Raw genomic sequence first — 12,761 nt, forward strand, 5'->3', positions numbered from 1 at the left:
TTAGGCTGCAGCGAGGACCAAAGAAATGGACATACATACCCACATACATACATAAATACATACTATAACGTTTTACATACATACGCTCGAAAAACATAACCCTCCTTCGGGCAGTCTGGTAAAAATATCTGAACACGACTCTATTGTTAACAGCGTAGAAGCGTGTTCAGATATTTTTGATCAAGTTTATGTATACTCTCGTCCGTCAAGTGTCTCGTCTTTCGCTGTCCACTCCCGCAATGTACCTACATATATATTTCCAACGTGGATCTCACGTGGAAATCACTAACTGAATTAAATGAAGTATCTCAGATTCTCTACCTTCTATCTAGCAACAAGTAAAATTTGTAGTAGAAATTTTAATTTTCACATGGCAACCCTAATCCCCTCGCCATTTTGCGAGAATGTCAGCCAAATCATCAGCTTGCATTTTTCGTTAATTTTATGTTGTTTTACACTTTAACTTCAGTGATTTTTATTTTGAAACGATATTGAACAGTTAAAACATCAAAATGGACCGTTTTATAAGCATGTGGAAAGTGCGGGAGCTGGCGGATAAAGTGTAAGCTGTGTTACGATTTACTTCTCTTTTATGCTAATTGTAACCATATGTATTACAAATATAGTAGGAAAATGAACCTATTAGCTAAATCTAAAGCTAGTTCGCTCTGATTTCGACTCTCGTGGTCCATGAGAGCGTTTTAAAGTCGATTTTTTCAAATGTCCTTTTACCGTGCAACTGGTTTTGCCAAAAATGTATCCTGAAGGCTAATTTGTTTAAAAAAGCCGTCTTTTTTAATGGACTTGCAAATAATAGTGAACTGGCGACCGGTTTGAGCGTTATCACTTGTAGTGATGTCACTGAAAGTGCAAGTTTCGAGTTAACATGGGTCTTGTTAGCAGTAAATTACGACTTTGAAATACTCTGACGTTACAATTAAATGAACGACTGTAACTACTTAAAAAACTATTAAGAAATTTCTTTAGTCATTACTTACCTTAGTCACTCGCTACCATAAACATAATACCCTAATAGGTATGTTTGTTTAATAACGCAGATAAATTCTCTTATTTTGATAACTAAAATAAATATTTACGTCAGTTTTGTAAGCCGCTACTTTAAACAAGCCTACCCACCTAATGAAAATGAAAATATTGAAAAGGAAAAGTTTGTGGATTTATTTACTAATTTGAAGGTGAATTTGTAAATTTGCCTCTGCTGTCAGAAAAATAATATTGGCCTCTGTAATCTAGGAGGGTCTTTACCATTTCATTTCATTGTGTCTGAACCAGTGAACTAAAATACATTGAAATCAGTTCATTTATGCGAAGTTGAAGACTTTATAAAAGTACATATATATGTAAACATCGGTATCAACATTCAAATTTTGTGGCAATGTGTGGTCGGCAGAAAAATATATACAAATAATAAACACACTTAGGGGCTGTTTCACCATCCATTGATTAGAGTTAACCAACAGTTAAATGTGATGCCATCTCCGTCAATTAGAACAAAACAAATAGAGACAGCATCACACCTAACCGCCAGTTAACACTAATCAATGGATGGTGAAACAGCCCCATAGTATTTTTCTATTTTTAACCTTTATTCTCTATAAATAAAAAAGGACTCATACCCCCTGTTTCACCATCCATTGATTAATTTTATTTGACGGATAAATGTGATGCCGTGATTGTTTTGTTCTAATAGACGGAGACGGCATCACATTTATCTGTCAAATAAAATTAATAAATGGGTGGTGAAACAGCCCCTAAAAATGTTTTAAGGGTTAGAATAGATTACTAAAATTTGTTCCATGGATTTTGCTATTAATCTTGGAGGTCTGCAAGAATATATCCATTTTAAATGACTTCAAGACCTTTCCACACTGGCTGAGGTTTCGATAAACTATTATTTGACTTAATAGATTATTTTGCATGACAGTTAAATTGGCATTTGGTGGAAAATTTAGCATGTATTAGTTTTCAAATGCAAAATGAGTATTAAGGTTTTATGACGTATTTCGAATATGAACCTCTTTTAGTATATGTACAGTTTACTGTAGTATAATTGAGTGTAAAAACAAAAAAGTTGTGTGTGATTATGTTATGGTTAATATAAAAATCCATACTAATATTATAAATGCAAAAGTGTGTGTGTTTATATGTTTTAATGAAAGTAGTAATTCCAACATAATTAATAACCAAGCAGATTAATCTGCAATCTGTGACGTAACAGATTACCTCTGATAACGTTGTTTATATCTTATCCACTATGTTGGATTGTTTTTGTATTCTAAAATGAAGAATTTGCCTAATGTTTTACAGACTGAACTCACCATCATTATTATGCATTTGGCATTTATTGTTGTACCTGTTACCCGCGACTCCGTCCGCGTAGAATTCGTTTACCCCTATCCCGCAGAAACTTTGTAATTTCCCAGGATAAAACTATCCTATGTCCTTCCTCGTAACTCAAACTATCTGTATACCGAATTTCATCTAAATCGGTTCAGCGGTTTTGACGTGATGGAGTAACAAACAAACAGACTTAGAAACTTTCGCATTTATATAGTGAGATTTATCTTGCACCTCAACATTCTAACAAATTAAAGTATTAAATGGTAATAAACTTACTTTTACTAACGCAATCTATACTTCATTCTTCATGATGTGCAATATTTTATTTGAAATTTACCTCAAGCTTTATGTTATGGTGAAGGAAAACATTGTGAGGAAACCTGGGTTGCAATTCAATGGCGTGTGTGAAGTTTTTGATCTGCACTGGGCCTGTGTGGAAACTATAACTCATTCTGAGAGGAAGCCTGTGTCCAGTAGCGATACATATACAGCCTGAGATAATGATGAATACATCAATGAATAACATCTCCATTCTTTAGGTCAAGCTTTCCTATATTCTGTTACTAAAATAGCACACTTATAAAACTGGTTCCTAAATGGTCAATTACTTTTTCAACAAAAAATTAGCTCATCTCGTATCCACTATACCTTGAACCATACCACTATACAGAATGGTCCATACTCGGTCCTTCTATACTGGCCTTGTATCTCCAGCCAGCCTTTTCAAACAAATAGTGGCGGATCTACACATCCAATTTATCTAGAGCCGTCGCGTATATGCTGATTGGTTGTGTTGAAAGTTCTTTTTATTTGGTAGGTGTATTATCTGACCATCACAGTTGTAAGTGACCTTGAGATCCTTTCTCTGTTGCATAATAGTGTTACAGCGAATGTTATTTATAATTTTGAAGTATTGAGGTCAGTTTTGTATGAAACTATTAATGCAGGTAGCTGAATTTTGTTACTTTTGAACCCTTGACGCAAAAAGAGGGGTGATATAAATTATAGACGCCAATGTCTGTCTTTCTCTGGCATCGAAGTTCTCAAATGGATGGACAGATTTTGATGCGGTTTTCTTTATGTGAAAGCTAGTTTCCTTGCGGTGGTTTTTGGATCAGTATTATTAAAATCGGTTCAGCCGTTTTTGAGATATTGAGCTTTGAAACGACAATGGTTTTCAACTTTTTTAAGTTGGCTGGGTTGTTTTCGACGTAATGTGGGTTAGGGTCTCCGCCCATCCAACGACACGGAATCGGCAAACAACGATAGAAGCCGGTAGACATAATGCGTCGATTAGTCGATATTATGTGCCTATACTTGTCTTCAGCATAATGCTGAGTCAGCGATCGTTCCACTTTCGCAGGGACGCACAAAATTGTGTTCTTTTTTTTTTATTTGACTGGATGGCAAACGAGCAAGTAGGTCTCCTGATGGTAATAGATTACTACCGCCCAATAGGGGTATTGCAGATGCGTTGCCAACCTAGAGGCCTAAGATGGGATACCTTAAGTGCCAGTAATTTCACCGGCTGTCTTACTCTCCACGCCGAAACACAACAGTGCAAGGACTGCTGTTTCACGGCAGGATTAGCGAGCAAGATGGTGGTAGCAATCCGGGCGGACCTGCAAAAAGTGTATATGTATTTACTATTTTCATGTTTTTCTGTAATTTATTATTATTATTATTTGGTTTATTTGTGTAAATTTTGCTGTATATGTGTGTCTTCTATGTGTCCTTGCAAGAAATGGTACAGTCGCTTTTTGAAGGTAAACCATATCATAGTGATTTGGAAAAAGCTGTGTTTGATTGATAGTTACGCAGTGTAGGTAGGCGTTTTACCGGTAACTTCGTGGGAGTTGCAGGTAACCAGGTGGCAAGTTGCCGTTCGTTATACGACCCTTTGCTTAAGAGTGGAAGTCTCTTGGGTGATATACTTAAATGTCCTTTTTCTTTCTTTCTTTCATGCTATGCTCAATGACGTAGATAAATTTGCGATTAGATCCCATACTATTATGTGGGTACTAAAAATACATACTTCAATGTTAGGCAAAATGCCATCGTGATTTATGCAACATGCGGGCAAAAATCTAACATTACTTAAAAATAATGTTAACATTTTTATAGGTCATATTAAATGATGTTGTCTCGGATAACTCGCGTCTTAAATCGAGTTTAGCTCGACATGTTTCGGGCTAATCCGTAGCCCTTCTTAGGAGCACCGCGACTCGGCTCGACTTAATCTGAGTGAGTCTCAATGTACTTTCATGTTCAATAATTTTGTAGGTCTTGCTCGCTAATCCTGCCGTGAAGCAGCAGTGCTTGCACTGTTGTGTTTCGGCGTGGAGAGTAAGACAGCCGGTGAAATTACTGGCACTTGAGGTATCCCATCTTAGGCCTCTAGGTTGGCAACGCATCTGCAATAGCCCTGGTGTTGCAGATGTTTATAGGCGGTGGTGATCTCTTACCATCAGGAGACCCACTTGCTCGTTTGCCATCCAGTCAAATAAATAAATAAAGTTCATTCAAACGACTCGACTGAAGCAATTTACTTATTTTAATTTAACTAATGATATTAACCATTATCTATCACTATGCGAATGTGATGCGCCGTCTCTTTTTATTCGGACAAAACATAAAGCCGAGTTTAGACTTGCAAGAAAAATCGTGCGAGTTGCATTACATTGCTGCGCTCGGTTGACCACTATACCTTCCGCCGCCTAACTTTGCCTATAAGTTCATTGCCACGACTAGTACCACAAAAACTATAAAGGTTTAGGTTTACTTGACTCTTTAAAGACATATAAAGAGATATAACCAGTCTCTCCACGCCCCACGTAAAAAAGGTTCAAATTTCCAATAATTTAATAGGCACTATACCGTTAAGCGATTCGAACACAATCCGGGAGCAACGTAAAGACGTCGCATAAAAAATGTATCTCAAAAATGCGTCAAAACTGAGTATTAAGTAATGAACTTTTAGGCAGATTGACATGGCGCTTGGTATACAAACTCGTTGGCTTGACGGCCTTGCAATGTAATGCAACTTGCACGATTTTTCTTGCACGACTAAACTCGGTTTAAGACGGCATCACGGATACATACCTCTCACATAACTTGTATCAATGTTAAGTGGAATAAGCCCTAAATCTCGAATATCGCGATGCTGTATCGCGTGAGAAGCCTCGACTCAAACGCAAAAATGTGGCGTGACACGTGGTTCGTGTGGCGAATTAATTTACGACTCGAAATGAATTCAGATCATTGATTTTGATTTGGCGGGCGGGCCACATCACTCGAAGAACAGATAACCGTTGGGGGAGAAAGAACCTCGAGTGGCGACCGCGAACCGGAGGACGAAGCGTTGGCAGACCTCTTACTAGGTGGACTTACGACATCGAGAGAGTTGCGGGCCACCGGTGGATGAAAGTAGCGAGTTGTCGATTGTGACGTTCTAAAGGGGAGGCCATCAATCATTTTCCTATTCTCGCACAGCTCAGCTCTAGTGAAGTGTTTCTATTAATTCATGAAAACCACATTCCTCGCACATCTCTGGTGGAAACCCAGCCTAATAACCCTCCTTTGGGCAGTCGGGAAAATTGTGTACGTAGCTATGACGTCACGCGCGGACTTTTAACCAGCTAAATGTCCATATTTTTTTTTATTTGACAAAAGAATAAATACATGTCTGATAGTTTTTGAAAATCTATCTGGCGGACTAAGGCTGCGTTTCAACCATAGATACGAACAAATTGAATCATGACCCAGGGTGGAACCTTTTAATAATCAATTTCACTACAATTTCCTTGACAAAACTATGAGATGTCAACATGACATTAGTAGCACAAATAAATAATAAATATCACGGGACAATTCAAACCAATTGACCTAGTCCCAAAGTAAGCTTAGCAAAGCTTGTGTTATGGGTACTAAGCAACAAATAAATATAATAGATAGATACATACTTAAATACATATATATTAAACACCCAAGACCCGAGAACAAACATTCGTATTTTTCATACAAATATCTGCCCCGACACGGGAATCGAACCCGGGACCTCAAGCTTCACAGTCAGGTTCTCTAACCACTAGGCCAACTGGTCGTCAAATCAAAAGCACAAAGGTTCCAAACTGGGTCATGATTCAATTGGTTCAACTGTACGAGGATGTGTTAAGTAATGTGTTTTTCATGAACCAATAGAAAGGCTTCATTAACCTCGCCTCGCTCTGCTCAGCTGTTTCCACCAGAGCGGTGCTGTGCCAGGATAGGTATATGAAGCGTTTTAATTGGTTCATGAAAAACACATTCTTCGCAACACATCCTCCATCCTCTCATATCTCAGGTTGAAATGCAGCCTTAACCTATTTCCAAAAGATTGGATTAGAGTCAGCTGTTTTAGTCCTAACCTACTTCTATCATTGCAGTACCAATGTGGTAATGAACTACACAGAAGTGGAAGGCAAGGTGCGAGAGGCGACGTCGGACGAGGCGTGGGGCCCGACTGGCCAGCAGATGCAGGAGCTGGCGTTGGCCACCTTCACCTACGAACACTTCCCGGAGGTCATGTCCATGCTGTGGAGGAGGATGCTCCATGACAACAGGGCGCATTGGAGGAGGACGTACAAGGTGAGGACGGAAGTCTAGACCTAAGCCGTCTTAGGTACCCTCGGACAACGAACAGAACTTAAAGCCGGTGCCGAAATACTTAAATACCGGTATTTTTGGTACTTGTTTCTCACGATTTAGTTTTTATCGTCTCATATCAGTCGTAGGACCTCCATGTTGAACACAGTCCTCGCCCATAGACCTCTATTTGCTTTGGTAAGAAGTGGCCTGCATCCACTGTGGACCCACAGCTTTAGCCAAGTCGTCCGTCCATCTCGGTGGTGGACGTCCTACGCTGCGCTTGCCGATCTTCGGTTTTATTGAAGTACTTTAAATTTATACATAAATCTTTAGGTCACCGACTATCACAATATGTGCCAAATTTCAACTCAATCGATCCAGTAGTTTCGAAGCAAATTGGCTTGACAGACAGACAAGAAACACGGGCAATCCTATTGGGACTGCAAAGCGGGTGGTGGGGGAGCCGAAACGATCACAACGCTCGCTACGGCTAAAAATGAAACCAATGGTGCTGCATGAGCTACCAGACAGTAAAAATTCATTGTTTTCGAGATAAATATGGTCCTAAGAATGTGTTGTTATGAATTGTGAAAACTAACAAGAATAATGACTGCCCATTCTACAGATGTCCAAAAGTGTGATGGGAACAAGAAGAACAAAATTGGTATTGGGTAATTGCCGTACATAAGAAAAAATATGTGGGTGATGGCACGAAACCTGTTTCCGTGACAAGCAAGTTAATTTTTAACTGAAAACTACATTCTTAATATCATGGGATTTCATTTAAATTATTACGATATGTTCTGTTTTATTTTTCGTTTGACAGTTGTGGGAACTATGGCTTTTTGGACTTAAGTCACAAGGGTCGTAGCAAACATCATCATTACCGCGTTGTGTTGCCTTCATTATTCTCTAGGCGTTAACTAAACTAGCATCGAAATGTCCTGTCATCGCCACTTGCTTTACGACCTTTGTTACGTACACATTATTTTTGAGTTTATTACAAGTATTTCGCTATTCCTAGAGTTTATTTCTGCCACCGATATATCCTAAGAAAATGGTGGCCCATGAGGGGAACAATAATGGCCAGAAGTTGCCACCGGTTTGTACCGCTGTCGTCGTGCGCGGTCCTAATAAGGATTCCGTTATTTTCTTTTTGACGCATGAAATCTTAAAATAACTTGTGTTGCAACCTTTCCTCTCCGTTACAGTGCCTCCTCCTCCTGAGTTATCTGGTCCGCAACGGCTCCGAACGCGTGGTGACATCGGCCCGCGAACACATCTATGATCTGCGCTCGCTGGAAAACTACACGTACGTCGACGACGTCGGGAAAGATCAGGTGAGACAGCCACTGTTGCGGAACTCTACTTATAACCAGGATTGGACGGACTAACCTCATTGTTTTTGTTATTTTGTTTTTATTGTTTGTTTTATTCACAAATCTGTAGATCGGGTCTTTGTAATTAGGAATCATGTCCAATGTCCATATTTTTGGGAATTCTTTTCGTTGCCTTGTTTCTGACCGTGACCACTCTGTCACGAAATTATTTATGTCTCCTAAATAACAAATGAAAAAAATGGTTGCTATTGCTTGTCTTTTTCGGTCTTACTAATAATTAACAAAACAAATGCCGCTATGTCCTATACAAAAAATTCTACTCCGTCACTTTTTTTCGGAAACAAAAACAAAAAAAAATTTTTACCCAATAATGTGAAGATGTAATCCTAATTAAAAAGACCCGATCTACAGATTTGTGATTAATTCGTTCCCATCGTGAAAATTCGTAACCCACGACTACTGTTCTTCCGAATGCCGAAATAGTAATATGTGACATGGTTGTGTTAAATAAATAGGATACTCTATTTATTAGTGACTATTCGTTAGTACCATTGGCCCGCACGAAGCGGTTTGCTTCATCTTTCATAATGCGAACTGCTAAGGAATGGAATTCGCTCCCGTCATCTGTATTTCCGGATAAATACAATCTAGGGCTCTTCAGGGCTAGAGTGAATAGGCTGTTACTGAACCACTGAGGAATGAGGAATGTGGGGAGGCAGCCAGCAAGATGGACGGACGATTTGATGCGAGCGACTGGGAAGGACTGGATGCGGAAAACTCACGACCGCACAGAATGGTCTAAAATGGAAGAGACCTTTACTCAGCATTAGTTACATCAAGGTTGAAGAAGAGAGAAGAGAACCAGTGAGATACACCTCATCAGCACTTAACATCAGGGGAGATAGGGGTCAATCACGATCAGTTTTATGTAAAAAAAAAATACACTAAGAAAATACGATCGGAAAGGATTGTTCACTTCATCTGTACAGTGAGTTCAATCAAAGGGACCTAACCGCCTGCGCCTGCTGAATATCACGGAAGAACTTGAACTCATTATAAATGTTTATGCTTATGAATGAAAACACAATTTTGTTTGTATTATGCCTCGTCTGTCACTCGAATCCTGGGAAAATTTTATGGAATCAATTGGTCGCCTTTAAAACAATATGTGAAGAGCGGGCCTAGTGCATATCGGGCAAGGCAGTGTAACAATGTATTGTTTTTGAGGGTCGCTATAGTAAAGTGACTAGATCGCAAGATGGCTCGCGTAAGGGCTGCATTGCAAATGTACTTTATCAAATAGCTGAAATCACTAAGGGGCTCTTTCACCATCCATTGATTAGTGTTAACTGGCGTTTAGGTGTGATGCCGTCTCTATTTGTTTTGTTCGAATAGACGGAGACGGCATCACATTTAACCGTCGGTTAACGCTAATCAATGGATGGTGAAACAGCCCCTAAATGATGAATTAAGCCGCATTCGCATTTATCTGTCGTGTTGTGTTGTGATGCTCTCTGTCCCCCTCTCTCTCTAGAGCTTGGGATGCGACACAACGCAGGCCGCAACACACTGCATCAGATGAAGGTGCGACCAAACCGCTGCTTAAAATATGGTGACGGCACGGAATCGCAGTGACGCACGGTTTTTATCGCATGCTTTCCACACCGCTGCTTAAAATACGCAAACGGTGCGGAATGGCAGTGACGGGCCGTAATAGTACATTGTGTCTAAGGGCGGTAAATAAGGAATTCCGAACGAGAGTATTAGAAGCCCGAAGTCGAAGACTGAGGGCTTTAATGAGTCGATGTTCGTAATTCTAGTACCGCCCGTGCGACATACAATGTTTTTCATCACATTTACGAGTAAAATTATATGTTTGCAAAGAAAAACTATTATTTTTTCAAAAATTGCTGATACCGCTGGCTGCGCTCTTGGCAGCGCCAGCTCCCCTTGCCACCGCCCCCCCCCCCTCCTCCGCAGCATGTGCATGGCGTGCGTCGTTTGGCGAAAGAAATAAAACATCTATTATTTGTGACATTACGATACGTAAAATCAAAGTTCAAAACATGTCTAAGAACCATCGCTAGAAAACCTGCTTTCAAATAAAAAAAACTCATTCAAATCGGTCCACCCGTTTAAGAGCTACGGTGCCACAGGTAGACAGACACACATAACTTATAACACCCCTCTTATTGGGTCTGGGTTTAAAAAAAACGTATCACAGTGACAAAATGATTCTGAAGCACATACCTTCAGGTTTTCAGTTATTTAATTAACACGTTGTTCTTTGTGTCCTTAGGGTATCAATGTGCGGCATAAAGTCCGAGAGCTGATAGACTTCATACAGGACGACGACAAGCTGCGGGAAGAGAGGAAGAAAGCGAAGAAGAACAAGGACAAATATATCGGTGAGCCCGCTTTATACGTTGCTAACTTACACCATACGATTGACACTTGTATTGTATCGAAAAACCAGCGCTGGGAATCGAACCCAGGTCCTCGGCATTCCGTGTCGCGTGCTATACCGCTACACCAACGCTGGACAGTGGTACAGACACGAATTTCTCCTATGCACCACATATCTCAGTTTGTTTGTTTTCTTATTTAGTCACTTAAGCAGCGACACTAGCGACATCTATGCTTTAGCCCTCATCGAGAAACTTTCAGCACCCCATTGCAACTAACCGCTCACCCGGACAAGAGATGTCGTTATTAAGCAATCAAATTAAGATTGTTTTTTGGAATCTTTTGTATTTTTTATTTCAATTCCAAAGTTTTGTTACTTTTACGGTCATCCCGTAAAACCCATATCGAAAATACAAACTGAAATATTAAATTTGGAATTGAAATAAAGAATACAAAAAGATTCCTAAAAACCAGTCTTAACTTGTATTGTAACTTCAGCTGTGAAATGGATGACTAATTTGAACAAACTCTTATCTCAAATCAATGCGTTGGCAAAATTGGCCCTTGAAATAATGTCAAGGACTTTAATTTATGAGCCACCATGGAACCATTTCACAGTACACGTCATAGTGACATCGCATTAATTAACAAGGAAAATTGTTATGACTTTTCCTTTGAAAAGGTTCCGTAGTGGATCAGGAATTTAAAGTATTAATTATAAGCTGTTACTGATGTGAGATACACTTTTGGCTTCATCTGCACTTAACATCAGGGGAGATAAACGAATAACAAGGAGAAGTAAATCAAGGTCAGTTATATGTAAAAAAAAGTCCTTGACTGTACATGAAATTCACTCAGAAACATGATTTTGAGATACGACATTTTTAATACAGTACGGACGATATTACCACAGTATAACAAGTTTTCCCTACAGTAGGCCGACGCCTTTGAAGTTGAGCGATACCGCAGCCTGTATAGGTATTTACGCAAGTAAGGAAGGGTTGTCACAAATTTAAAATTTGGAAGGTAGATGTCTTTTACTAATCGGTACATATTGGTATTGCGAAATTATGTAAAACAAAATGAATTAGTGATGGCATACATACTAGGGGTAAAAAGTATTAAAATTATACTATTTTTGAAAAAAAAAAAAAATACTTTTTTCTACGAAATATACTTTCATAGATTAACCGACAAATACTTTCGGTTTCTAGACTTAACGGACTTAAATTTCCTATTATTGAATTTAATTAAATAAAAAATAAATATAATTATATAAATAGATGAAATCTTAGTTCCTTATTTATGCGAGATGAAGATTTGCACGCACTCAGAGTACATGTCGTATGCACCATAATATTTTTTATTATAAATTGAAATGTTAAAAAAAAGCGATAGCCCCAGAAGAACGGCGAAGTATGCAGCTGGGGCTCCTCCCACCCGCGTCTCACCCCTCACGCCCCGCACGATTGCTCTGTCTAGACGTCTCCGTCGGATTACTGTAGGGAAACTTGATACTGTGTATATTATGATTCAAAAATAATATAATATCGATGCAAGGTGTCTTCAGATTGCTCTGAAATTTGACGCGACTGTTTTTAATGCAACGTCAATAAAAAATCGCGTTATACTTTTTGAGAATTCCCACGGGAATTTTGGCGACATCTCGGAATTTTAATTCAATGGCTAGCAATTCTAAGACAATAGAAAGTCTAGAATTTATGGTTTACGCGTAAAGGCTAGTTCTATGTCCTATTAATATTATAAATGCCAAAGTTTGTGAGTATGTATGGTGTGTGTGTGTGTATGTTTGTAACACCTTCACGCTAAAACGGCTGGAAGGATTTGAATGTTGGCGGCTGGGCAGCGTTCGGGAAGCTTCGGAGTGTCTTTTCGTCCAAATACCGCAGTGTTTGAAGTCAAAAGTCTTTGACCAGTGTGTGTTGCCAGTGATGACATATGGATCTGAGACGTGGGCGCTAACGATGGGGCCCACGAGGAAAGAACTAACAAATGATATCATTAGAC

General features: G+C 39.2%; 1 protein-coding gene across 1 annotated transcript in view; it reads left to right on the forward strand.

Moving 5' to 3' along the window:
* Positions 1-369: 369 nt before the first annotated feature.
* The window catches only part of lqfR (clathrin interactor lqfR), a 46,786-nt gene continuing 34,394 nt past the window's right edge, over positions 370-12,761 (forward strand). Inside the window, exons 1-4 of the mRNA XM_074107475.1 lie at positions 370-562; positions 6,786-6,987; positions 8,199-8,327; positions 10,627-10,735. Coding sequence (XP_073963576.1) covers positions 513-562; positions 6,786-6,987; positions 8,199-8,327; positions 10,627-10,735 — 490 coding nt within the window. The 5' untranslated portion in view covers positions 370-512. The remainder of the gene's footprint in view (positions 563-6,785; positions 6,988-8,198; positions 8,328-10,626; positions 10,736-12,761) is intronic.

The sequence above is a fragment of the Choristoneura fumiferana genome, chromosome 25 (assembly GCF_025370935.1).
Source record: "Choristoneura fumiferana chromosome 25, NRCan_CFum_1, whole genome shotgun sequence".
NCBI lineage: Eukaryota > Metazoa > Arthropoda > Insecta > Lepidoptera > Tortricidae > Choristoneura > Choristoneura fumiferana.